This window comes from Zingiber officinale, chromosome 5A (assembly GCF_018446385.1).
Source record: "Zingiber officinale cultivar Zhangliang chromosome 5A, Zo_v1.1, whole genome shotgun sequence".
Lineage (NCBI taxonomy): Eukaryota > Viridiplantae > Streptophyta > Magnoliopsida > Zingiberales > Zingiberaceae > Zingiber > Zingiber officinale.
In genome coordinates this window covers 83,883,954-83,911,726 of record NC_055994.1, presented here as the reverse complement: position 1 = coordinate 83,911,726, position 27,773 = coordinate 83,883,954, and the positions used below count along the sequence as shown (strand labels likewise).

General features: G+C 36.1%; 3 protein-coding genes across 4 annotated transcripts; 2 read left to right on the top strand and 1 right to left on the bottom strand.

Moving 5' to 3' along the window:
* Window positions 1-13: 13 nt before the first annotated feature.
* On the top strand, window positions 14-3,394 carry LOC121980780 (F-box protein At4g00755-like). Of its 2 annotated transcripts, XM_042532986.1 has the most exons (7): window positions 14-135; window positions 224-360; window positions 848-983; window positions 1,071-1,252; window positions 1,347-1,513; window positions 2,804-2,922; window positions 3,104-3,394. In XM_042532986.1, the coding sequence occupies exons 2-7, from the start codon at window positions 234-236 to the stop codon at window positions 3,213-3,215; spliced, it is 843 nt and encodes a 280-aa protein (XP_042388920.1). In that variant the 5' UTR covers window positions 14-135; window positions 224-233; the 3' UTR covers window positions 3,216-3,394. The 2 variants fall into 2 exon arrangements, with proteins under 2 accessions (XP_042388920.1, XP_042388919.1); XM_042532985.1 differs by having other exon boundaries at window positions 848-1,252.
* Window positions 3,395-3,477: 83 nt separating this feature from the next.
* Window positions 3,478-4,394, bottom strand: LOC121980781 (heavy metal-associated isoprenylated plant protein 39-like). Its single transcript, XM_042532988.1, has 3 exons — window positions 4,263-4,394; window positions 4,129-4,204; window positions 3,478-4,048 (listed from the first exon to the last, which is right to left on the bottom strand). Exons 1-3 carry the CDS (start codon window positions 4,374-4,376, stop codon window positions 3,696-3,698), a joined length of 543 nt encoding a protein of 180 aa, XP_042388922.1. The 5' UTR covers window positions 4,377-4,394; the 3' UTR covers window positions 3,478-3,695.
* A 1,836-nt stretch (window positions 4,395-6,230) lies between these two features.
* LOC121980779 (DNA-directed primase/polymerase protein-like) lies at window positions 6,231-21,234 on the top strand. The gene is made up of 14 exons (XM_042532984.1): window positions 6,231-6,451; window positions 6,574-6,704; window positions 9,586-9,755; window positions 10,014-10,160; window positions 10,409-10,460; window positions 10,638-10,812; window positions 11,292-11,374; window positions 12,847-13,053; window positions 13,635-13,751; window positions 14,983-15,130; window positions 15,316-15,423; window positions 20,402-20,467; window positions 20,539-20,789; window positions 21,039-21,234. The coding sequence occupies exons 1-14, from the start codon at window positions 6,382-6,384 to the stop codon at window positions 21,117-21,119; spliced, it is 1,806 nt and encodes a 601-aa protein (XP_042388918.1). The 5' UTR covers window positions 6,231-6,381; the 3' UTR covers window positions 21,120-21,234.
* Window positions 21,235-27,773: the final 6,539 nt, after the last annotated feature.

Here is a 27,773-nt window from a genome sequence, read left to right as displayed (position 1 = left end):
TTTATTTTAGTCCATTGCCTTTTTGCCGCCGAAGGGCTCGGTCGGCTTCAGTTCCGTCGTCTTTTTCTAGGGTTCCCTCTCGATCGGATGATCTCGCTCTGTGGATTCCGCTTCCGTCCTCATTGTTGAATCCAAGTAGAAAGATCTTTCTTTTTCCCTGGCTGGCCGTGTAATTCATTGTATTGATTTGGTTGACGGGATCTGATCGTGGAGGCGGCTCCAGGGAATTGTTGATGGAGAATCGCTGGGATTTCTTACAATGGCTGGGGCCGGATGCGTCTACCTCCGTCTTTACGAGGTTAGATGAACCGGCGGATCTCGTGCGGGCTAGTGCCGTGTCGCGATCGTGGCGTCGGTTCGGTACGTATTCCTTTCTTCTCGAGTTTGCTTTTGTTTGATATCGAAGAAAAAAAGTTTTTTTGTGTTGTTGTTCCTTGCTGTTGTATCATTTGCGAATGAAAGGAATATGCTTGGTGATGGCGAATGTACTGTCATTGCTTCCATTTTCATTAAATTTAACACTTCTGCCAATATCAGGATAATGACGTATTGCAAGAATTTTGTTAGTCCCAGGTTTACGATTTGATTAGCCGATACCAAGCTGACTGTAAATTTATCAATGCTCACTGGTTGATGCAAAGGTCAAATGTAGGATAGTCATCCCAGTTGAACTTAATGATTAGTAGCGAAGTCTATTTATCTGTAAATTTGCTTGTGGTTTATAATAGAATTTTGTATTGAACCTTGTGACAATTGTTAGGAATTTAAATACCCGTTTATTTGGTTCTTAGTTTTGTACATCGATGTATAACACTCCTTTTAACGGAACTTTTTTGGCACATTACAGTTGTAGAACATGGTCTTAGTAGGAGTTTGTGTACAAGAAAGTTTCCTGAGGTATTAAACTTCTCCAATGTCATTAACGAAAGCAATGCAGATGTGGAGTGTAGCAGTTCATATGATTGGACAAGCCTGGAGAAAAGGCACATATTATATTCCCTTTTATGTCATTTAATTTCTTCTCCTGAAGGTAAAACGGATTGCATTGATCTGGGGATATTTGCTTCCAGCACTGATGATGAACCATTTGAAAGCATTCAGAATACTTTGGTGGCAAATGAGATAGTAGGTGGCCTTCCTTCATATTGGTCAAGTGGTGGACAAAATGATACTGCAGTGCCTGAAACTCTTACCTACAGCTTGATCTCTGACTTCTGTGTTGTGGACGAAATAAAAATCCAGCCATTTAAAGGTTTTTTGTTACATTAATGAATTTTCAGTAACATCATTAATTCTTATTTGTTGTTTCTCTGTGCATACTATCTCTCTTATTATCTTTGATGCAGCTTTCTTCCAGGATGGCCATCCCATATATTCCTCAAAATTTGTTCGGTTTCGGTTTGGTTCTAGATCAAGAAAAGCAATCAGTGCATACACCAACAAATCTCTACAGTTAGATCATAGTGAGAAGTACAACTGGACATATGTTTCTCCCAAATTTGCAATGATACAGGTGATTTCTTAGCATCTCAGATATTAAAGTCTGTCTCAAATTTGGGTGTGTATTATATTGATTTGAAGCCAGTTGTCATCCCTAGAGCATGGAAGACCAACAGTTCTATTCTCATAACAAATATATGTTATCTCAGAAATTCTGATATGCCTGTGATTGTTCTCTTCATTGGTTTATTGGAAGGCCCATTAGCCTATACACACCAAACTCTTATGATTCTTATGTTGGAAGGCCCATTAGCGAGTGTTGGCATTGTCATGGATATTGTTCTAGGTGTCTGATGCTTATATATGGTCAATGGAGATGTAGTGCCTGACTAAGAGCATTGGTGCCAGAGTGTCTGGTGTTCTCTTCATTGGTTTATTGGAAGGCCCATTAGCCTATACACACCAAACTCTTATGATTCTTATGTTGGAAGGCCCATTAGCGAGTATTGGCATTGTCATGGATATTGTTCTAGGTGTCTGATGCTTATATATGGTCAATGGAGATGTAGTGCCTGACTAAGAGCATTGATGCCAGAGTGTCTGGTGTTTAAAATGAGTATAGGGTAGATGAAGGGTCTGTCATATATCATAGCATTTTATTCATGTGCGAAATCGCATATTCAGTAATAGCAACATAACAATCTTACCGGTTTATTTGTTTCTATGAGGGTTCATAGATTGGTCATTGAATAGTCATATAATGCAGGTGATAGATATCATTTAATGTCTAATATTTTTGTTAGCCCATTCAAATTTCATATTCTTCACCCCAAGGCGAATTGTCTTGGAATTGGAAGCTAGCTTGGGCTGCTTCTAATTGTTCTCCCAGGTACAAGCAAGGTGATATAGGATTTTCCCAAGGTACTTTCTCTCCTTGGCAGAAATAGAGGGTGGAAAAGAAAATAATGTTGAAATCTTTCAGTTTGCCTCAATTATGCTTCAGTTCGATTTGTATGGATAAGTCTTCGCATGCAATGGAGCTCAAAATTTCATTTTTTTTCAAGCCTATATCTATTTTTTTTTTTTACTTTTCAACAAAGAAAAATTTATGCTCTCCTTCCTCTTCCTTCCCAAGGAAATGATTGGAATGAAATTTTGCTTCTAGGAAAAATTTTCTAATACCCCTATCATTTTTTTCCCTAGACATTTTTTTTGCCTAAGAAGGAAATAGGATCTAAATAAAATGTTCTTTGCCTCATCTGTATTATCCGCGCAAGGTTTAACTTAATAAAAGAACAAATGTTTAGTGGCAAAAGACTTGCCTCATGAAAGTAAGTGTTTTAATTCATCCTGATTTGTGCAGGAAAATGTATTGCAATCATTCAAACTTCCGCATCCAGTCATCTGCATTGGTGGAATCTTGCAGATTGAGCTGATGGAAAGGGTCCAGAGGCAAGCAGCAGATGGTCTGTTTTACATATGGTGAGTCTGTTTGCCCAGTGCTATTCTACTAAAGTTTGATATTATGCTGAAGGATCTGCCCGGCATGTGTCTAGTTTGTCATCATCCTTATCAAGCCATGTTTCTCTAGATCAACTCTATGAATTGCATCCCTCCATGACTACGTGTTAATGTTTTTCCCCTCTTTTTTGCCATTTTGAAGCGTGTGCCATGTCGAAGCAATTGGAAGATCGCTTTCGCCTCCCTTCCAAGTTATTAATCTTCTCACTCCTGGGAGTATGACACTATGGTACCTGCGGAGAAGTTGTGTATGATACACAACTCAAAATTTTTGTTTGTTATGATCCAATGCGAGGATTGATTTACCATATTACTTGAAAATGGACTCTTCAAATTTTGCATCTTTTGAATTACAATTTGTTGTGCAAAATAATTTTGTGGACATGGCGTTTGTGAAAGCTATGAGGAAAAAAAAAAGATGGCATATTTTTCATGATTAAGAGTTGCTTTCATGTGTTTAAGTATACAAAAATATAATCTCTTTTACATTAGTATACTATTGTTTGACCTTAAACACTTGTCATGCCTTAATTTCTTCTTTGTTTCTTCTCCAACTTCTAAACCTAACCATCCTCTAATGATTAACAGTTGACATTCATTCAAGTGGCATGTTTATCAATTCAACAACTACAAGAGGTTGTTGTCACAAATCAAAACCTAAATAATTTTGTCAAACAATTAATCCATCCATAGTTGATTTGTTTTATTTGGATATCTTTTTGACTAAACATAACTTACATGACCACACAAGCGTTTGGATTCGCTTCCGCAATTTCATCACAGTATTCGATGGGCACGTAAGGATAACAATTCTTATGTTGAGGAGGCATGCACGGGTTACAATAGTTTTCCGAAAGGATTTGTTTGATCATCTTTTCAGTCTCTTTTCGCTTCTCCTCTTCTTCTTTCTTCTTTTTCTCCTCTTCTTTCTTCTTTGTTTCCTCATCCTTCGGTTCTTCTTTTGGTCCTACCGTGACTATCTCGGTCGGCCACCCTTTTCTCAACTTGCCCACAACATCAATGGCATCAACATCTCCGATCACGGTCATCTTCCTATCTTTCATGTCAACGGAAATGGACTCGATCCCTATTCATACAATAAAGATCTAGGGACCAAGTTAAGCAAAGAGAAAGTCTATCGATGATGAAGAATGAGATAGGTAGAACCTTGAAGAGTAGAGACTTTTTGCATTGCCTTTGCCTTCTCCTTGTCATCGGGCACATCCACCCTCACCACGATTTTCTACAAAGAAAATGCAATTAAAACACAAACATTCTACAAATAAAGAAAGAAGTCTCACCTTCATATCTTGTCTCGCAATAGACAAGGAAAAAAATGCTAGTCGAGCAATGTACGAGAAGTTAGAGATGAAGTGGATGAGAGATGGAGTGGGTCTAAATACAATTTCTCTCATGGAGCATCAAGTGGTTTCGATTTAAAAATTCTTAATTGCCATAGTCGATATGCCTCTTCTACTGTTATACAATTTTATTCTTTCTTTTTTCCTTACACTTTCGTCACGATTATGACCTACTTCTTCGAGTTAGGTTTTGCGTTAAATCAATCGAACAGAGAGAGATCAATCCATTTTCGACTTGATCTCTTAGTAGACAACGAATTCTTTATAGTTGATAATCAATATCTAAGAGGAAGGTAATGTGGCAATAAAATGAAAAAAAATGTATAATTAATATCATAGTTAATTAAGCTTTAATTATCTAAAGTGCTACTCTCTCATGGCATTAACCTAATCATATTTTAATCCATCACTTTGTTTCTTCTTTTTGAACTTCAACTCATCGAAGAATTATTATTATAATTACAGCACATTAAATTATAAGATGAAGTTGGTGTCTTGTCACAAACAATCAATCCATCAATGAGGTTAAGATGTAGCAAAAATATTTAATGACAACAAACACTTTGTTTTTTATGTAAAGTATTTTAATTTAAGCCATTGTTTTTGTTTTGTTTTTCTGTCTCCGTTAGTCACTTTCCATAAAAACAATTTATGTGTCTATGCGATAAAATATACATGTTATCACCTAAGAATCAAAAGGAAAGCCTTTGAATCATTTTTTGTGATTTGGAGGATGCTTCTTTATTATATATTAATAGAGATGGATGGTCCGTATTTATAAAATATATGAGGACCATCTATCCCTATCAATATATGTAAAGAGAACATCTTTTTGACCACAAAAATGGCCCAAAGGATCCCGCCTCATAAGAATCTACGATTATTTTTTCTTCTAAATGGAGGAGTACAACTAAAGGATGTTGGACCTCTGAGTTGACTGCTGCATGTGTTTTTCGATTTATCCTGGTGGTCAATAGAAAACTTTCGTGGGGCCAAGTCGGTCACCCCCATAGTCAATGAGGCTAATTAGGATTATCATTTATGCACACGCGTTGCGTAAGCTATACCCTTATATCAGGTGGGGAGATCTAAGGGAAAAAGAATTGACCTATAAAAAATAATTTTAATTTTTGATAATTGCTCGTACTTTTATTTTTTTATTGAGGTAAGACTATAATATTTTTATAATTTTATACACCACTAAAGGTAGTTACAAAAAATTGAAGTGTGACAACTGCCCACCAAAACATTAGATATTAAATTGATAAGAATAAATACTACACTTAATTTTAGCTAAAAGATCATCCATAAATTAAGTAAAAGTGCACCCCATACTCATGTAATACTAGGATGACTTCGAGAATTCCAGCAACAAGTTATTGTAATGGATTTCCTTTTATAAGAAATTAATTTAATAATATTTGATTATAGTAAAAAAAATTTAAGAAAAATATGTTTTCTAATATTATCGACCCAAAGTATTTATAGAAGTTTCTCATAATATTACCAATTCTAAAAAAAATTTTAATTTTTAATTGATTAATAAAAAAAATTTTCAATAATATACTATAACTGTGTTTCGAATTATATATCTGATTAATACGTTTGTTATATTTTTATTTGGGGGTCACCAAACTTTGTTAATAAATAAAATAGTAATATTTCTTATTAAATTACGATGAACTTTAATCTAATTTTTTATTAAATATATATAAATTATTTTTTTTTATAACGGCTATGTTTGACTTGCACGTTTAGGTGGAACTAGCGTTGATAGCAATAGTCAAGATGACGCCGTTCAATCTAAAAGTCGGCCTGTGTTGGCTTCCGGGTTCCGGCTCTTAATTTGTACGGTCGGTTCTGGTTATTTTTTTTACCGTAAATTGGGCTTTTCTGAAAAGCAAGAAGGCCCATTTTTGGTCTCTCTTTCCACTCTTCCCGCTCAAACTCTTTTGAAAGTCACCGGCTGCCCGATCTTCTCGCTTCTGCCGTTCGCCGTTCCGGCGGGAGAGGAGGGCGAAGCGGAGGCATCGCTGTCGCCAGCCCTTGTCTCACAAAGATGGCCTACGACCCAAAGGACGACGTTGACCGACTCTTCGCTTGCTTCAAGTGCGGAGTCTCCACCCCCGGTGATAAACCCTAATTACTCGCCATTTCGATTCCTTGGTTATTCTTAGTTTAATCATTTGAGGCCTGATTTTGGTCTCTTTCTCTGTAACCGGCTTGATCTTGGGAGATATTTATGTGCCAGAATCGGCAGTCAGAGAAAGAAGGCTCTCGGTCGCAAGACTCAAGGCGACCTCGGGGAGAGGGGAGGCGCCTGAAGTTTCAAAGCCAAGCTCATCTAAGCGATCCTGTAAGGATTCCGGTGAAAAAGAGAAGGTATTTGCTGCATTTCTCATTTCGCATTAAAGTGGAAGTCTAATTTCTCTACATGTATTACTTATTGCCAGAAAGAAGTCCGATGTCGATCCTTCTGTGAATTTTGTATTTGAACTTGTCACCATTTTTCTCCTGTTGCCATTCTAGTTATTGTTACACTGTTTCTTCTTCATCCTGTAATGATGGATGTGTTGCAGAATTTGCTTTTGTCATGGTTAATCCATAACTTTTATTTCAGTTATGTAATGTTATTCTCAGAGGATTATAGTGATGCTTCCTAACTAGAAGGGCATTCAGAATTTCAGATCCATTTAATCACCTTAGCATTGTTACGGAATCATTAATATCATTAACTAAGATCAATTCTCATATTTAACAGCACACTTGACCAATTTTTCTCTCCAACGTTGTAGAAAACATGATATATGTGTTAGACAATACAAACAATCTGTTGCCGGAGATTTTAGGGGACTTAGTTGAATTTAAAACTTACACGGAATTTAAATTCAACTTACAGTCGAAATGACTTGAGCAGATAATTTTCGGCTGCCAGCAGGGGTTGGTTTCTGTAACGCAGCAGAGCTGAGCGACAGGGCAAGTTTGCAGAGCGGTAGAGCAGGTCTGCAGAGTGGCAGATCAGAGCGACAGGCCAAATCTGCAGAGCAGAAGAGCAGACCAGCGCTGCAGTGCGGAAGACCAGAGTGGCAGGGCAGGTCTGCAGAGCGGCAGACCAGAGCAGCAGAACAGATCTGTAGAGTGGTAGACCAAAGTAGCAGGTCTGCAAAATGAAAGACCAGGTCTGCAGAGCAAAATGACCAGGTCTGTAGAGCAGAATGACCAAGTCTGTATGAGCAGGTCTGCAGAAAGGAAGACCAGGTCTGCAGAGCAAAATGACTAGGTCTGTTCGAGCAGGTCTGCAGAAAGGAAGACCAGGTCTACAGTGGGACAGACCAGACAGTAAGGTCGGGCGAAAATTCCGACCGGGCAAGTTGACCGAGGCCTGCGAGTAGTAGTTTCCTTGAAACAGATTCGCCCACCTCCGGCTGTGCTTCGAGGTTTACTCGGGTCGTCTGTTTCCAGGATACAACGATCGATCGTGAACTCCACCAAGCACTGGTGGTCACGGCGAACTGAGTGGCACCCGAATGCTACCACGGGCACTCTGCCGAGCAAGAGTTGCATGACAGAGGAGGGGAATGTGGAGGAGAGCTTCTGCCTTCTTCGCTGTGTTATCTATGTAACCTTTTGCCTGTGGTTGCAGCTTCCTTATATAGGAGCTCAAGACCAATGGACAGCATTAATGATCAATACTTAACGCCAGCGTTTCACTTGGCCGTTTCGATTCTGCATTAATCTTTCTTTAATGCATTCGTTACACAAGCAGCAAAAAGATATATGTGGCAAAATGTTGGTTGTTCCGCTTGGACAAATTTTGCCCCGACCGGTCGGGCATTCGTGCGCGCAGGTCGCGCTCGCGCACAAGTCAACTTGGTTCAGTGCAATCCGGGCCCTGGATTTGCACCCCCCTGCGCATCCACGCGTGAGAGAGAGTCTCTCCCCATGCATTTGTTCACATCCTCAATGTATGTGAATCAATATAAACCAACAAAGATGCCAAGAAACTCCCAATGTGGGACTAAAGTCCCATGCACAATAGAGCTTCTTCTCTTCCTCCTCTTCCCCATTCACACTTATTCAACAATATGTCGGGTTTCTTCTGAACTTATGTGCATGTAGTTACACACTTGCATCCTAGCATTGTGGTCATAAGAAATATTTTCCACGTTTACCAAGTTAGTTAGTTTCATTGGTTTATCAGGTGAATCATTTTCTTAGAGTTTTGTAACAATAAGAAGACGATAAATCATTGTTTTGTTAGGGCCAATTTATTATATGAATAGTTTATTTATTTTATCATGGGTTGAAATCTCTACCGATGTCAAACTTTTTGTCTTTGATTGGAACAATACGTTTTCATTACTATGTTGGAGTGTTGATGCATGTTGTTGTTGGTAAATTGGGAAGGATAGAAGGAAATGAAGAAGGAAAGTCAACTATAAGCTTGGGGGCAATTATTGAAGTATTATTCTATGGAATAATGTTCTGATTTACAACTAGAATAGCATTGTTTTGTCGATTGAGCATCATATTGTGCTGACACTTAGCATGCTTTGGCATACAGGCTTCAATTTTGACATGTGTTAAAGTATTGTGATATGAATTTTAATGAATACTCACTTAATCCTTTGTCAAGTAGTTTTTTTTTAAAAAAAATTTGGTAAGGATATATCAATTAGTAATTAAATTTAAAATGGTTTTATTTTATTTTAATTCAATGCATGTCAGATTGAATTCATGTGTACTATTATAATTTTTTCACTTAACTTATTTACTTATAAAAAAAATTATTAGATAATCGTATTAAAATTTGAGAGAAACAAGGCTAAAAAAGAAGCATTACTTGAATTCATCTTAACACGTATTGTAGTATGCCAAGGCATGCTTAGTATTGGCTTGCTATGATAGGCATCAACATGATCGGTGCATGCAACAAAAAGAGATTACTAGCGTCAAACAATATTCGATTTTAGTAATATATTGGATCGATATATTTTGACAAATCCACTTGGTACTGTATGATGCCATCTAGTATGGTATGGGATCTTAAATAATGTATTATATTATAAAATCACTTTTCTAAAGAGGTATGTGCTTATTTCGAGGAACAGTTTGTGTAACCCGAATAGTTTGAAACAAGACCTTGTGAATATGTGAGTTACTTCTTAGCCACTTAATTCCATAAGATGTTAGTATTGCAACCTTTAGTCATCAAGCTTTTAAAAATTATAATCATTGTTAATTCTGTCATTCATCTTCTCAGCATGGTGCATATATGTCTGCAGCAATCAAACTAAAGAGCGGAAAGCAGATTTCTCCTATTATTTTTTATGGGTCTCCACATGGAGCCCCACTTAAAAGACCATCACGATTGCTTCGATTGTTGCATGAGATTCATGTTGATCTCAATGAAGAAAATGACTTCATTTCAAGGTAACTCTTTATGCTACACCCTGTTAGATGTTTTTTCTCTCCTCCCAATACCACTATATTGATGTTATAACATTGATGGCTAGCATAGTAGCATTCTTCTTATTCTCTATGATTCTGTACCCTAGTGGGTTGAATGTTGATATTTGTTTGGACTGGTAAATTCCAGTTGGTTCATACAAGGTTGACCATCATTTTAAAATATAATATTTTGAACTAAATTTTGTTCATTGTCTCAGTTAATTGTTACACCTTATACAGGAAAGGTGTCTGGGCAACTTTCCCAAGACAAGAGGAAGCAATCAGATTCTTGAAAGGGCATACACAAGCTAAACTGTTTAGTTATCAAGATCACTTGAGTGGACAAAGAAGGTTTCTTGCCTCTACATACAATGAATTCTGGACAAGGTTACCATGTGATGCTGACTTATCATACTCTGAAATGTTAAATTTGAATGCTATTCACTAAGACCATTCATATGTTCTTCTGATTGCAAAGGTAGAATTACCTGAGAACTCAAAATAAAAACATGATTGGAGCATTTTCTGGACACTATATAGCAATATGTTAAAACACTCAAATTACCATAATTCCTTTTCAGTAGTTTGTCTGAATTAGTTTCTGTAGAATGTGAAAGCTTATTTTTCCATTGCAGATATATAGGTATGGATTCTAAGTTACGTCATCACTACGAAGTCATTCAAGAGGTGATAGTTTACCTCCTAGCATGTGTAAAGGAGTAAAAATGACAAGCATGCTACTTAATCATATGAAATAGAATCACTCGTTTGATTAATTTCTTTATAATCCCATACATGCCTTTCTTTTTTAAATTTGTAATATACTAAAAATAACTTTATGTTTCACAAGTTAATTTTTGACAGGGTACGCCTTGCCACTTATATTTTGATTTGGAGTTTGATAAGAAAGTTAATGCTGACAAAGATGTTGATGAAATGGTGGACATTTTGGTATCATTTACTTACGATCTCTTATTTGACAAGTATTCAATTGAAGGAAATAATGGATGGATCATAGAACTTGATTCATCCACGTCAGGTATCTTATTTGTGTTTGTTCATCTACATATTGCCTGTTACTGTAATCTGTCCTTTTTGTCTTAACATTTTTTCTGTTTGATATAACTAATATGCTTTCTAAGATGCAATCTACCTATATCCTAGTTCTGATATTAGTCAGATCCAATTTGTATATAGATTTGCATTACCTTCATATGTCTAATCAGTATTATCATGGTCATCAATGTTCACTTTTATAATGCATTGATATAATTGGAGGTGTTATGTTATGCAAGATTTAACTAGAAAACATAAACAGTTTTGAAATGTACAATTATTGTGTGATAAATAATAATTCCTTATTATTCATATGGAATTCATTCTCTTGAACTTTTTTTTTTTTTGGCTATTTCTTCTGAATTGTTGGTTCCAAAGAAACTAGCATAGGACTGATTACATATGCACTTATAAACCATGAGTTAATTGTTCAATTTGGATAAAGTAAATTTCATTTTGCAGTAAAATTTTCACGCCATGTGATTATTCGCATACCAAGAGTTGCCTTCAAGGACAACTCACATGTTGGTGCATTTGTTATGGAGGTACTTGAAGATTTATAAAGTCATTGTTTTCTACATTCTTGTAACTTTTATGATATCAAGAAATTTCTCATTGTTATTATTTCTACATAAATTTGTTAACTATAGTGACCAATTTATATTCCAAGCAAGTTTTTGTTATATTTCAAAAAAGATAGAATCTCATTTGGGGTTTTCCTGGTTCAGGAAGTATAGAATTTTGTAATGAATAAAAATCTTATTAGTAGAACATCTTATTCTAATTATTCTCGTAAAATATTTCTGCCTATAGAGTTGTTTGCCTCAAAATTTTTTGGCTTAAGTCCCTTGTAAAAATTTGTAAGACACCATTAATGTTTCCACTTACAAGATTGAAGAGAGAAGTTTCTGCCAAGGTCCATGTCATATTAATTCCTTAGTTATAAAGTGAATCCATTTCTTTTAAGAACAACAGTACGTAGTTTTCCTATGTAACTTATGTCAGATGCTTCTGACCCTGCCATGCCACCTGACCCAAAGCAACTACAACTGTAAAATTTACACTGGTGGCATCAGTTGATAGCTTTGTCATGATATTAAGTATTTAAATGTTCAAGTTCGAATTTTGAGAATACCTGTCTGACAAGCAACTGATTAACAATCAATTATAGTTGGGCTTAACCAGGAGAATAAATGTTGATAGTGGATTTGTCCAACAATGACTTTATTATGATATTTGAGAACCTCTTGGAACTTTTTATGCTGTTTTATATTCATTATGCCACTGGACTGAAAATTTATCATGGTTGCATGAGATTTAGGCTTGATTTGCAGGTTTAGCTGTGTAGCAGCTTCTTTGCTTCTACCTGATTAATCAAATTACTTAAAAGGTTTGAGTTCCAATTTGGGAAATTAACTGTTTCATAAAGTAGTCTGAACAATTATGTTAGAGTTAGATCTTATAACTGGAAAATGAAAACAGAGTATTTTTACAAGTTAGAATGATTTCTATGTCCCTTTGGACTGCTTATACTGTTTTACATGCACCTGCTTTCTTTACCTTGTTTAGAATTTTGATAGATGAAAGACCTAAAGCTGCTGAAACAAAAGGTTGCATAAAATAATTGAAAACGAAAACCTCAGATTTGCAAGGTTGTCATTGACAATATTTGCATTTCTTTATTTGTCCTAATTTATAAATTGTCAAGTTATTCCTACTAAAAGGGAGTATTGTTGGAAGCTTTGTTTATAATTTCATCAATTTTAATTATTGGATATTTTGTATTTTTTGCTTAGTTATGTAAAATGTATATATAACGGTAAAGTTGGCGCAACGGTAAAGTTGTTGTCATGTGACCAAAAGGTCACGGGTTTGAATCCTGTAAACAGCCTCATGCAAAAAGCAAGGTAGGACTGCGTACAATGGATCCTTCCCCGGGACCCCGCATGGGGAGTTTCGTGCACCGGGCTGCCCTTTATGTAAAATGTATATATAACTCTCACTTTTCGCTGATTAGGTGTATTCTCGTATCACCAGTCAAAGAGGAAGTGTCCCGCAGGTTGACAAATTGTATGTCAAGAAAGACGCTAGCTCTTCTGATCGTCAGCCTTTTCTTGACAATGCTGTCTATTCTCGAAATCGTTGTTTCCGTCTAGCTTTCTCTTCAAAGGCCGGGAAGAATTCTTTTCTTTTGCCTACTGAACGCTTTAAATGTAAGAACATGGTGAGTATGTCTTCTTCAATAATGTTGCTGCTGCATTTTACCTATTTAGGAAAATGGAAACTGCAGGCTATGCTTTTCTCCTGTAACTTTGTTTCAGTTGTACAATAAACAGGTCATATTATTATGACTTGTTTGTGTTGGACTTATCTGTATTTGTACTCATTAGATAGATTTTGAATCACAAACCACAAATTCTTTTTGTGTGAAAATTTCTAGTATTTTAATTGAATTAATCATCTTATTTGCATGTGCATTTCCAACACCAGCGAAAATAGATAAGAAAATTCCTTTTGGAGAAAAATTCTGATCATAATTGCAGGACATTTAAGACTTGACAATTTTTACTGTGTTGGGTGTACCTCCTACTAGGCTGATTAGGTGGCTTATATATTCATTTGAGTTTTCACTTGACTCGGTACAATAACCTGATTCCATTGACTTCACTAATTCTTCTATTTCAAGACTGATGCAAATTATACAGGTAGTCTAAAGTTGTCTTACATCCTTCACTCTCCTTTTTTATTGGCTCATTCAAGCTCAGTATTCAGATATCTCATTTTTCCTGCATTATTCTATTACAGAGTAAACAGGACGTGTTCATGGAATCCTTAATCTGCAGAATGGACTGTGATTGCAGTAAACTTTTAGTTTGTCAAATAGATGCGGATTGCAGAAAAACCTTGTGCTTTGATTTTGAGGTTATCTACTATTTGTGTGTTATCTTCTTCATAGATTTTTTTAACAGGTGATCGAAGAAATGTTTACTGTATGGTGTAGTCAATAGTTTTGCCAAGTTTATACTAGGAACAAATATCATAGGGTGGCCTAACCTACTTTAGTACGCAAAACAATATAATAATACTGAATGATATTGTTGAGTTGAAAAGACTTCAGCACTTTACTGATATGAACTGTTTGATTGTCATAATATAATTTTCCTCCAGCAAACTACTGTATTTGAATACATAAGACTTAACACCGCCTATCTATATCTATTCAACTCTTTTGAAATGATGTATTTAGTATTAGCTTGGTTACTTGAGAAAAAAATACTAATCTCAATAAACAGTAGGACATAGTTTATTGAGGTTTCCAAGAATAGTATGTCACTTTAGAACTATAGAGTTCATGAAGAGCCATTTTTCTCAGCGTAAAGAAATGATGTAGTTTGAAATTCTGCTATAGATACAGTTTCCTTCTTTATTCTGATTGAAAATAGCTTATTACTTTTTCAATCTATAAGTTCTGGTTCCTAAATAAGTATCCAATTATACACACTATTAACATGTAAAAATCATTTCTGATATCCATAAATCACCACATGGATCCTTCTATAGTATAATGGGAATCAATTAATCTAAACAACATGATGTTCACTTATCACACAAGGTGCAAAATTGTGCCATTTCTTAGTTACGTTAGGAGTGTAACATTTCTTAGTAGTGTTGTCCTGTAACAATCTGGTTCTGACATAGCACAATGTTTGAGCAGCAAATGTTGAATGTAATCTGGCATTTCATGGTGTTTTGAGTTGCTGTGTAAGTAATCATGTCATGGTTTACCAGAGAATGCTGTGATGTTTGCAATGGAAAGTGCTTGTCTTTATCATGTTTCAGACCTATTCTCAAGAAATTCTGATTGGTATACTTTTTTTTTTGCAATTTTTTATTGTTTAAGATAATGTGGTGCCTTATGAAATCAACACTGTGCAATTGTTTGTGTAAAAATTTATTGCCTCTTCATTTTATCACCATTGTGCTCTTTTAAAAGTCTTGGTTGTTATTACATAGCAATTCCTTGTATTTCTTAAAACAGAGTGTGACCTAATGAAACCAGTTTTCGTCTAGTGTTTCTAACTTTCTATTGAATTTGTTGCCTCGTCATTTTCTTAGTATTGTGCTTTCTAAGTCTTGATTGTTCGTAGATCAGGTTCAACAACAAGCTCAAGGTGTTTCACAATATGCTGCATTTGATGTATATAGAAGTGATTTCCCAAACACATTTACTTCAGGAAAATCTCCATTTCCAGCTTTAGATGCATTTGTGGAATATATAGCATCATCAGGGAATGCTTTAGGTATTCCTTTAGATACTCTTATGTAACGAGCCTCCTGAATTTTTTGTATTTATGTTTTTGGGGCCCTTGGATTTGGCTGCTGGTATATGTTGCTACCTCACATACAGTTCGACATTTGGTATAGGTATTTATGGTTTCATGATTACATAAATCTGGTATTGACTTGATGATTTTTTTTGTTCCAGGAAAAATTCGAAGTTGGTATTGGTTTTCATCACACGGTCTAATTGTTTACAGTATGTTAAGAAGCAGATATTGTGAGAGGATTGGTAGAGAACATAAAAGCAATCATGGTAACTTGTTTGTTGACCATTGCTCTAGAATCTTTCCTTGTGCACAATGTTTGCTCAACTTGCTGTGGTTTTGTTGTTTTCTGTTAATAGTTGATTCAAATCTATTCTATCAATGGTCTTCTCAAGAATTAGAATCATTGCGGTATAAATATTCTGAAGTGTCATTTTTGGCTTCTAATACATTATTTTGAAGTCTGTATCATGGTTTAAGGTCTCATAGTCAAACTTGGGACTGGACTGGTTCTGGTAGTTGATGGTCTCTTTTTCCGTCAGCTTAGGCTCCTCTTCTCTAGAAATCTAGGTCGGCCTTCCAACTTGCGAAGTTCAATATCTTGAGATGTAACATAGATTAGAGCTTGGACCGGCTTACCGACACGATCCAAGATAGTCATCGGAAGAAGTGGAAGAAGAAGAAGAAAATGCAAAGAAGAGGAAGAAGAGAGCTTATTGGAGAAGAGTTGTCTCTGTTTATGAGAATAAGAATACCATACCTTTGACTTACCTCCCTTGGTGAGCGGCATCTCCTCGTTAGACATTTCACGCCCTTTTATTTCTTCCCATGTGAATTGGTGAAAATGAGGCCTATGACAATCCGTTATCGTTCCTCCACACATTGATCACCACGTATTGAGAGGAAGACATCAAGAGAATCAATTCTGACATCCACTACTTGTTTCTTCATTCACTGATCATCACGTATGGAGAGGAAGGAATCTAGGGAACCAACTGTAACTTCCATTACTTCTCCATTCACTGATCGCCACGTATGGAGAAGAAGGAAGCAAGGGAACCAACTCTGACATCCATTACTTGTTTCTCCATTCACTGATCGCGGAGAGGAAGGAATCAAGGGAACCAACTCTTACATCCACTACTTGTTCTCCATTCACTGTTTGCCACATACTCTTAACCAAAAACTTCGGATCTTTTGATGCTCGGTGGAAGTTATACTCGATGCTTAGTAGAAGATAGCTATGTTAATAGAATTTAGCCATATTGCTCGGAAGAACTTAATCATATTACTCAGCGGAACTTATCCATGCTGCTCGAAAGAACTTATTCATGTTGCTCGGAAGAACTTAGTCATATTGCTCGAAAGAAGTTAGCCGTATGGATCGGCGGAACTTAGTCGTATTGCTCAGCGGAACATGCCGTATTGCTTGGAAGAACTGAGCCATATTGCGCGACAGAAAACTTAGCCATATTGCTCGGCAGAACTTAGCCTTATTGTTCGATGGAACTTTCGGTGGAACTTAGCCATATTGCTTGGAAGAACTTAGCCGTATTGTTCGACGGAACTTATTTAAATTGTTTGGCGGAACTTAGCCATATTGCTCGGAAGAACTTAGCAATATTACTCGGCATATAATCTGGATCCCATAAGATGTCTCTCCTTCAAGTTGGGCAGTGGCGGAGGCAAGGGGGTGCGAGGGTGTGCGGAAGCACCCCGTTGCTTCTAGAAAAAAATAAAGGGTACAATTGTGATTTTTCAAATTTATTAAATTTTTTCAAAAAAGCGCCATTAAAAAAACCACAGCCGAACCTTTCCTTTTCGCCTTCCCATGAATCATCCCTTTTTCCAGCCATGATCCACGATTTGTTCAAACCAAAAACCCTAATCTCTAAGAGATCTCATCATTTCTCCCTTTCCTTAAATCGTTGCCCTCATCTTTATCGCCTCTTTACTTTGTCCGTCGATGCCACTGCTGTTCTGTTGACGCTGCTACCGCTGTGCTCCGTCGTTGATCCTCCACTACAATCAAAATCCCTTCAATTTAGGTGAATCTGGTTCCTTATTTCATTTGATTCCTAATTTCATGATTTATACTTGGTAGTACTATAACTACTATGTTGATTGCATAAATCAATAATTTTGATAAATTGACATAGGTTATAGGGAAATTTTTAAAACAAAGTGTTTAGTCTTCTAAGAGTTCTAAGGTAGAAAATAGTAAGAGAAAATATTCTCACGTTGAATTCAACCTGGAAGATGTTGTTAGTGATCTAGGGCTACGCAAACCAATTAATGAATTTGATGTTTCTATTAGAGATCATATTCGAAAGGGCAGCCCGGTGCACGAAGCTCTTATTATACGGGGTTTCGGGGAAGGATTTATTGTACGCAACCTTACCCTGCTTTTTGCAAGAAGCTATTTCCAGGATTTGAACCCGTGATCTTTTGGTCACAAAGCAATAACTTTACCGTTGCGCCAAGATTCCCTTTCAGAGATCATATTCGAAGAGAATATTTAATTAGAGGACCTTGTCAACCATTGGGCCATAGTTATCCCTAAAGATAATTTGGTAAAGAGCATAGAAGTTTTCAAGTTGCTTGGTTTAAAAAATTTTCATGGTTAGAGTACAACATATCAAAAATGCAGTTTTTTGTTTTTGGTGCGATCTCTTTAAAAATTCTTATAGAGGATGTCGAGTTGGAGATGAGGCATTTACTAATTCAGGGATGCATAATTGGAGAAAAGCAATGGAAGTATTTAACACATGTTGGTGGTGTAGCTAGTGCTCACAATGATGCAAGAACACAACTTGAGGCTTTTCAAAATCAATGACAAAGCGTGTCACATTTGCTACAAGCACAGGGGCATGCAATGGAGATTGCATATCGCACTTGATTAACGACAACTTTGGATGTTACACACTTTCTTTTGAAATAAGGTTTGCCTTTCTATGGACTTGACGAGTCATTGAGTTCCTCAAATAGAGGTAATTTTTTTTTTTGAATTGATTGAGTGGTATACCCAAATAAATGAAGAGGTTGCCAAGACAATGAATGAGTTTGCCCCTGGAAACAATCAAATGAAGTCTCCAACAGTTCAAAAGGATTTAACATGGGCTTGTGCTACTGAAGTTACAAATGTCATTCTTAATGATATAAAAGGCAATATATTTTCTCTTATGGTTAATGAGTGTCGAGACATTTCAGTCAAAGAGCAAATGAGAGTTATTTTAAGATACGTAAACAAACATGGATGTGTTATTGAAAGATTTCTTGCTATTGTGCGTGTTTGACACTTTTGCTATTTCTTTGATGAAGGCTATTGATGAATTGTTTGCAAAACATAAGTTGTCATTATCAAAATTGAGAGGTCAAGGATACGACGGGGCTTCAAATATGCGAGGTAAGTATAATGAATTGAAAGCTCTCATATTGAGGTTCATTTGCAAGGTATGTCCATTGTTTTGCTCACCAACTTCAACTAGTTGTTGTAGCAGTTGCTAAAAGCAATCGAATTGTGAGTGATTTCTTCTAATATGTTGCTATGATTGTGAATATTACTGGTGCTTCATGTAAAAGGAAAGACAAGTTTAGACAACTTGAATATGACAGACTTGTAGAATGTTTGGAGAAAGGAGATATTGTTAGTGGTAAAGGAAAAAAAAAATCAACAAAATTAGTTTAAGATGACCAGGGGATACTTGTTGGGGTTCACATTACATGACTATTGTCCGTTTGATGTCTACATGGGCTTCTATTTTACAAGTGCTTGAGAATGTGTATGATGGTGGTACTAATGATGATAATATAGTGGTATCGCCACTGGTTGATAAGATGGAGAGTTATGAATTTTGATGCATTTGATAAATCCTTTATTGGGAATCATAAATGAATTGTCGCTTGCCTTACAACAAAAGGATCAAAACATTGTACTAGTTATCAGTTTGATCAAGACGATGAAAGTTGGATTACAAAAATTTAGAGAGGAAGGATGGGAGAATTATTTTTGGATGTCGTCAAACACCAAATCCGGAAGGAAATATGAGAACTCGTGGTAATAGCAGACGTAATGGGCAAATGATTACTAATTTTTATTACTATTGTGTTGAACTCTCTTTCTCAATTTGACATTGGTATGCTACTCCGCCTTGCTGAACTTTATCCAGAGGATTTTTCATTGACTTATTGTGTAATACTTGAGGACCAACTTGAGATTTACATTTAAAATGTACGAAATGAATTTTCTATGATTGAAGATTTGGGAAGTCTTGCTAAAAAGATGGTTGAAACGGGTAAGAATATAGGTTTTTCATTGGTATATGGTTTGATCGAGTTAGCATTGATTTTACCGGTTGCAACTGCTTTTATTGAAAGGGTTTTTCATGTGATGAAATTTATCAAGACTGATTTGCATAATGAGATGGGGGATGAGTGGATGAATGATAATTTGGTAGTATATATTAAGATGGATATTTTTGCCATAATTGAAAATAAACAAATTTTACAACATTTTCAACAGATGAACACTTGTAGGATATAGTTGCCTCCTCTTGTTTATATGCCTAGACCTGGTATTGGTAGTTCAAGTATCAAGAAATAATTACTTTATTGATATGCACATATTTTTATATCTATATTATTATCGTTATCAATTCAGTACTTTTTTCTTATAATATATTTATTTGATAGCAAGAAATATTGTTTTAGTCTTCTTTGAGCACCCCTTTAAATTTTTATCTGGATTCGCCACTGAAGTCGGGAGTACAATCGAATGAAGTCCAATTAAGTGTGAAGTTTCCCCCTCTCTTACCTTCGTGTAACTCCTATTCTAATTATGATGACCCCTTCTGATGCTCAGCGTATAATCTGGATCCCATCAGTAGTATGCCTGACTGGTGTACTGTGCATCTTATGTACTGCTGCTAGCTATATTGCACCTTTGCTAGGTAGTACAGATTGAGATTTGAAGTTGTCTCTTGAGATACTTGTTTTGATTGTGTCAATGTTTTTGGGACAATAATTTTGCTGGTCCTCTCTACCCCACCTTAGAGTGTCAGTGATTAGAATGTTTGCTCTCTTTTCTTTCCATTGCATGTAGGGCTTCAATGTGGGTGGCTATAAATTCACGATTCTACTTCTTGTTGCATGCTTGATTGTGATTCAACATTCATTTATTACTTATCAGTATTATAGTTGCCTAACATCGTAAATATCTATCATTGGTCTCACCCGAATGTGGTTCAGTTATGTACGTTGCTGATCTTCATAGAGCTGTGTATTACCAGAAGTGTTATGATCCTGATTGCAGAGGTATGGTTTGTCATTCTGATATAATTATCGAACAGGCTTTTTTACACTACTTAGCATACTACTTGTAACAGGATATCGATCTCCTTTACGGCCATTACCACATGATGTGATTCCTGACAATGTTCCATTTCTGAATTCAACTGAGGTGACGATGACAAACATCAATGGTGATCTTGGTGGAAGCCATTTGGAACTTTACTCAAATGACAATGACAAGTTGGTTACCGAAAGCTGTATGGAAGAAAATAGCTGGTTGCAGGAAGCCATGAAGTTTGCAGATTGTGTCGAAAATTCGAGGAATGCACCTGATTTTGGAATTCTGGTTAGACCTTACTAATTTTCATTAGATTTGTGTACGGTGAATAACAGTAGCTAGGATGCAAGATTCTATATTGCTAATTATGGTCTGATTTAGCCACTGGATTTCTTGAAAAGTCACCACAATCAATCAGATCTGCCCACTTGCCCCCTAAACAATATGCAAACTAATCACGGAGAGCAAGGAAATTTGTGACCTAGCATCTATTAGACTTAATAATTTACTGGTTTCACATTGTTTGCCACTTTGCAGAACGAGGAAGCTGTTGAAGACTGCAGCTGGTGGATGGATGTGGAACTGCTGGTGTCACAGGTTGAAGAAGGGCTTGGTTGACCTCTAGTGTCGAAAATTTGTAACAATTCACCAACTCACTTTGATCCTTTTTCGGTTGACTGTAATTATTATTTTTCTATGCTACGTAAAATAAAAGGCTCAATCTGTTATTATCCTTCTGGGAGTTTTATTTTTAATTCTGAATTCAACAAACCAAAAGAAAATATGGCGATGGAAATTACTAAATTTTTCTTTCTGCTTTTTCCTTGTCATCGAATATTGTGATACATTTATTAATTACTTATTTTTAGAATTAGTTGTAAAACTAAAAGAGTGAAGAAATGGTCCAACATTTATTATTATTGATTTGGTGGGATATATAATATATCAAATAAATAAATGATTTTATGATTTAATCTGGATTAAAAATTATAATCTCTTAAAATTTATGTTTAAATACATTGTTGTTGATTTTTGTTGTTAATCTTTTGAATATTGTATTGTTGGTCTTTGTTGCTGATCCTTTTGAAGCTCAGCAATATGTTATTGATTAGTAACATATAATAAATATGAAATCCTAGTTGTTTATCTGTAAGCTACAATTATGGGAAATCATAATTTTTATCCAGTTGAATTATGAGATGTATAATATATAATATATTAAATTAAAGATCTCTGATTAAATTTTGATTTGATTTATTGTGTTGTCTCGTAAATTAAAAGTTATGATTTTTTTAAAATTGAATTTATAGTTGTACTAATTACGATTTTATATTGGTTAGAATGTGTAGGTTGAGTAATATTTTAGAAATTATAACTTTTAACTTAGGTTAAATTACAAGACACACAATATATTAAACACAAATGTGATACAATGTATTCAGCCCAATTATTTTCCCACTCATTCTGGGTATTAGAAATGAAGTTGTAAGCTCACTATAAATAAAATGATGACGATACTTACTATTTGAAATCACAAATAAGTTCATTGGACATTCTTATATTAGACAAAATTAATGTCGATTTCGTTCCAAAAATGAGTAATATATAAAACTAAGACCGATATATTCATTTAGTTTTTCCGACTGTATTGTATCTCTGTCCTTAACATTCAATGCAATACATCGTATTTAGGGCAATTTTTATTTCAAAATCAGCAATATAAATTCATTTCTTAAGAAGTCATACTCAACGTCATTTTGTAGAAAAAGCCATCTTATAAAATTTCATCAATAATTTTATTACCAATATGTATTAAAATAATAATATTTTTAAATATAAGTACAAGATTATTTTATAATATACTAAATATCTATTTACAATGGATAACCTACGGCATGAAATTTTCTTCATATGAGGTCCTGAGAAGACAATGGACAACCTAGTGTATGAAACTTTTATCATACAGGGTCCCGTGAAAGGATTCATTATAAACAGTCTTACCTTACCTTTTGCAAGAGGCTATTTTCAGAATTTGAATCCATGACCTTTAGATCACAAAGTAACAACTTTATCGTTACGCAAAGGCTTCCATTCATAATATTTTAACAATAATAATATAATAAAAAATAATTATCATACTAATATATATATATATATATATATATATATATATATACACACACACAGAGCTTATGCTACGGTGCTTATGGTGCGGTGTCGTGTGGTATCGTGCGGTGTAGTCCACATCAGCCATGTGAAAACAAAACGCACACACCCTTGAGAAGCCGTGAGAAGTTGAGTAAACGTGGGTTGCCTCTCCGCGAACCCTAGCAGAAGTGGCCACCTCCTGCCACGAGCCACCTCCTCTCCGCGAGCCACCTTCCTCTCTAGCCACAAGCTCTCCCTCTTCGAAACTTGCCGCGAACCATCTCCTCTTCGCAAGCCGTCTCCTGTCTGCGAGTCACCTTCCGCTCCGCGAGTCGTCTCCAGCCGCAAGCTCTCCCTCTCCGCGAACCCTAGCAGAAGCGCCAGCGCCTCCCTCTCCGAACCCCGAAACTGAATCGCCTCTCTCGCGCGAAGCTCAGATGCGAGATATCTCTGCCCATGCCACGATCAGCCGCCCACTCCAAACTGCACGGCTAGGTTTTCACCTGGAAAACCCTTCTCCGGTAAAAGATTCTGTGCCGGTATCGTCATATCGGACTAAGTCCACCTGCAGAGTTTAACATGACAATACTTATGAGTGTAACACCCACGAAATTATAAGATAAGTATATGAGTGTTATTTTTCTTAGAGCATAAAAATAAAAAGAATAAGAGAAAAGGAAAAATAGAAACAAAAAAAATAGAATAAGAAGAGGTGAGGTCAAGGATTGAACCTTGAACCTCCCACAAGTAATAGAGTTAAATTAGTGGATTGTAACCACTAGAGTAATGAATGATAAGTGAATAAAAGAGAATGGAAATGGTAGTTAAAGGAGAGAAGATGGTTAAGTAAAAGAGCAAGAGAAAACCATGTTGCTTACTTTCTCTTCCTCTTGATTAAGAGAAGAAGCAAGCAAAAGATAAATTGCCTACTTCCCTCCCTCTCTCTATTTTCGTGGGATTAAAGGAATGAGGGAAAAGAGGAGTTGAGGGAATGAATGAAGACATGCTTCATTTACATAGGAATAAATAGGATTGGGAGATGAAAAGCAAGGGATTTAATTCTTCTTCTTCCTCCTTCCTTCTCCTTCTTCATTCTCCACCGAAACCAAGAGCCCTCCCTCTCCTCATTCCAAAAGCTAAACTAAGTTTCCTCTCCAAGAAAACTAATTTACAAGAAGAAGCCTTCAAGATCTACCCCTTCCAAGCAAGACAAACAAAAGGAGGTGCAAGAAGAAGAAGCTCTCTCCTTCCTTTGCACCTAGGGTACCTTCTTCCTTAAGAAAAACCACAAGCGAAAGGATGTAAGTTTTCCCTCACCTGTGGTACAATAGTTTATGTGCTTTTCCATGAGATTAGGTTGCTTGAAAACCTAGGATCTCTTCATGGGATTTTCGGCCAAGACAAAGAAAAAGAAAAATAAGAAAAAGGACCTAGAAAACGTTAAGACCCAACTAAGTATGCTCAATATATTTCTTGTAACATGTATCTTATGGTAAGGGATTAATCTAATGTTTCTATGCTAGAATGTTGGGTTAGAATTTAGATTCATGTCCCTAGACTCTCGGCCAAGCATGGATAAAAGAGCTAGGTAAGCTTAAGACTTAAACTAAACATGCTTCCTTGGTTTTTTTTACGATATATATACCTTATGATAAGAGAGTTGTTAACATTTCTCATACTTGTATGTTGCTTGGAAATAAGATGTCTCCCTTTCAACTTTTGGCCATGATAAGATTAAGGGCTTAGGAAATCTTTAAACCTAATCTAAGCATGCCATGATCTTTCTTAAGATAAGATATGAAGTTGCCATGATATGCTCATGCTTGTATGTTGAAATGAACTTTATTTCATGCTTATAACATTCGGCCATGATAAGATTAAGGACTTAGGAAATCTTTAAACCTAATCTAAGCATGTCATGATCTTTCTTAAGATAAGATATGAAGTTACCATGATATGCTCATGCTTGTATGTTGAAATGAACTTTATTTCATGCTTATAACATTCGGCCATGGTAGGATTAAGGGCTTAGGAAATCTTTAAACCTAATCTAAGCATGCCATGATCTTTCTTAAGATAAGATATGAAGTTACCATGATATGCTCATGCTTGTATGTTGAAATGAATTTTATTTCATGCTTATAACATTCGGCCATGGTAGGATTAAGGGCTTAGGAAATCTTTAAACCTAATCTAAGCATGCCATGATCTTTCTTAAGATAAGATATGAAGTTACCATGATATGCTCATGCTTGTATGTTGAAATGAACTTTATTTCATGCTTATAACATTTGGCCATGGTAGGACTAAGGGCCTAGGAAATCTTTAAACCTAAACTAAGCATGCCATGATTCTCCCTAAGACAAGATATGAAATTAATATGATATACTCATGCTTGTAAGTTAGTTAGAACCTTATTTCATGCTCCATGAACTTTCGGCCACAACAAGTTTATAAGCCTAGGAAAACCTAGAATTTGAACTATACATGCTCATGATGTTCTTGATAATAAATACTATGAAAATAGGCTAGGGTTTCCATGCTTTTATGCCACATGAAACCTAGTTACATGGTTCACAAGTTTCGGCCATGACAAGCTTATAAGCTTAGGAAACCTAGAAACTAAACTATACATGCTTATGATGTTCCTCATGATATATGATATGATATTGGTTTATAGTTCACATGCTTGTATGTTGATTTTAACCAAATGACATGCTTGATAAGATTCGGCCATGATAAGTTCATAAGCTTAGGAAACCTAGAACCTAAACTATACATGCTTATGATGTTCCTCATGATATATGATATGATATTGGTTTAGAGTTCACATGCTTGTATGTTGATTTTAACCAAATGAAATGCTTGATAAGATTCGGCCATGATAAGTTTATAAGCTTAGGAAACCTAGAACCTAAACTAAACATGTTTATGATGTTCCTTATGATGTATGATATGATATTGATTTAGGGTTCACATGCTTGTATGTTGATGGTTAACCTAAGCTATCATTATATGTTCGGCCACTATATGATATTAGGGTTAGAGACCTAATTATGATTCCTATGTGTCTCACATGTAATGCTCCATGTTATGATAAGAACTTGCTATGCTTTTATGTTTATGTATGCTCATGACCTATGCATGTGGATAACCCTTATGATGTGCCGTGTGCCCAAAATTATGCATGTTTATATGATGTGTTGTGTGCCCAAATTATGCATGCTATTATGATGAGCTGTGTGCCCAAGTTATGCATGTTTTTATGAAGTGCTGTGTGCCGAAACTTATGCATGCTATTATGAGGAGCTGTGTGCCCAGATTATGCATGTTTATGATATGTTAAGAAATATGATATGCATGAAATAATAAGAACCATGATATGTATGACATGCTACTTTACTTTATATGGCTTGTACCAAGGGTGGGCTCCATAAGCGCCCCGGGGTCGATGGACTAAGAAACGAGCCTCGTTAGGGATGGACTCCTAATTGCCCCTAGGTCGATGGACTAAGAAACGGGCCTAGTATGTATGCCTTGTAGGGTTCAAGACTTGCTACCTTGGACCTACATAGGACGCGCGTATTTATGTATGTGGTATAAGCCGGAGGCCCTAATCATGTTGAGATTATGTTTAAGTATGTATGTAATAAGTTTTCAAAAGACATGTTGCATATATTTTTCATGATACATGTTTTTGAAAGTCATCTTGCATAATACCTATGACTATGTTATGATCTGCTAGGATGCACTTTATGATTATGTTATGATATGCCATGATACTACGATTATGTTATGTTATGTTAGGATGCACTTTATGATTATGTTATGATATGCCATGATACTACGATTATGTTATATTGTGATAGGATGCACTTTATGATATGCAATGATACCTTACGATTATGTTACGATATGATGCTTTTATACATGATATGATGAGTTGTCTTTATGCTTTATGCCTTATGAATATGCTATGCTTTACGGTTTTTTGTGAGTAGGAAGGATCTTACTGAGCCTTGTGTGCTCATAGCTTACTTTTCTTGAGAAAAAGAGAAAAGAGAGTGTGATGAGAGAGATTGAGGGGAGAGAAAATATGATGAGAGAGAAAGTGTGATGAGAAAAAAAGAAGGAAGAGAGTGCGATGAGAGAGTGTAACGACCCAACTCCTGGGTACTAAGCTGTGAGCTGGAAACGCTACATTAACTACTCAAGCTACTGTGCTGTACTGTGCGGAAACTGGGTAAAATAAAATTTCACTAACTGACTCTATTAAACTGACAACTGGTACACCCATGCTGTTATAAGGAAGGGTTCAAGACCTTTCCGGTTGGGGTATATGTGCTAAGGAGGATACTTAACCTCCCATCTGAGCTAGAACTCAAAGCTAACTTCCCAGCTAGCTGCTGTTCGATCCACGGATCGATCAAACTTGCCGCGATTCTGTGCCTTGCTGGATCGGTCGGCAAGACCGATCCAGGTGTGTCTGGATCGGTCTGCAGACCGATCCAGGCACCTGGAGACGCTGGGATGCCTTCTGTTCGATGCTAGGTCGGTCGGTTGACCGATCCAGGGAGATACAGTAGGCTACTGTATCCATCTGGATCGGTCGGCTGACCGATCCAGGAAAAGGAATGGCACTGGATCGGTCTGATGACCGATCCAGGTTCTGATAGTCTGAAACGAAATCAGAATTTCTGATTTCCAGCACTGATTCGTGCCAAAAGTCACATACACAAGCTCTAGATACATGAAAAATACTCTAGCATGTAAATACTAACATTCTAAACATGATAAACTAAACAAGGCATAGTTTACTAAGCTATAACACCTAGTAACAAGACTAAGTCATAGAACTAGACATGTTAAGTACTAAAACTGAAATAAAAGCGTGTAGATCCCAAGGATCTTTATTCCAGACCCCTTGCACACACACATCATCGTAGCATCGCCCTCCAGCCTCCGCTAGTCCACTTTTCTTTTACCGGTATATGCAGTATAAGAAAAGTAACATTTGTAAGCTAAGAAGCTTAGTAAGAAACCATCTACTTCACAAAAACATGCAACGATGCGATTATGTTTTTAAAAACATGCTGTTTGAAAACTGAACTGAGCATGACAACA

What these genes read in the sequence shown, in the direction of transcription:
- LOC121980780 (XM_042532985.1), top strand. Translation starts at nt 234, where the DNA reads ATGGAGAATCGCTGGGATTTCTTACAATGGCTGGGGCCGGATGCGTCT. An exon ending in AAAAATCCAGCCATTTAAAG is followed by an intron (nt 1,253 to 1,346) that starts GTTTTTTGTTAC and finishes TCTTTGATGCAG; the next exon opens with CTTTCTTCCAGGATGGCCAT. An exon ending in GATGGTCTGTTTTACATATG is followed by an intron (nt 2,923 to 3,103) that starts GTGAGTCTGTTT and finishes GCCATTTTGAAG; the next exon opens with CGTGTGCCATGTCGAAGCAA.
- LOC121980781 (XM_042532988.1), bottom strand. Translation starts at nt 4,376, where the DNA reads ATGAGAGAAATTGTATTTAGACCCACTCCATCTCTCATCCACTTCATC. An exon ending in TTGCGAGACAAGATATGAAG is followed by an intron (nt 4,205 to 4,262) that starts GTGAGACTTCTT and finishes TTTTCTTTGTAG; the next exon opens with AAAATCGTGGTGAGGGTGGA. An exon ending in AAAAGTCTCTACTCTTCAAG is followed by an intron (nt 4,049 to 4,128) that starts GTTCTACCTATC and finishes TTGTATGAATAG; the next exon opens with GGATCGAGTCCATTTCCGTT.
- LOC121980779 (XM_042532984.1), top strand. Translation starts at nt 6,382, where the DNA reads ATGGCCTACGACCCAAAGGACGACGTTGACCGACTCTTCGCTTGCTTC. An exon ending in TTGGTGCATTTGTTATGGAG is followed by an intron (nt 11,375 to 12,846) that starts GTACTTGAAGAT and finishes TTCGCTGATTAG; the next exon opens with GTGTATTCTCGTATCACCAG. An exon ending in CCTTGTGCTTTGATTTTGAG is followed by an intron (nt 13,752 to 14,982) that starts GTTATCTACTAT and finishes TTCGTAGATCAG; the next exon opens with GTTCAACAACAAGCTCAAGG.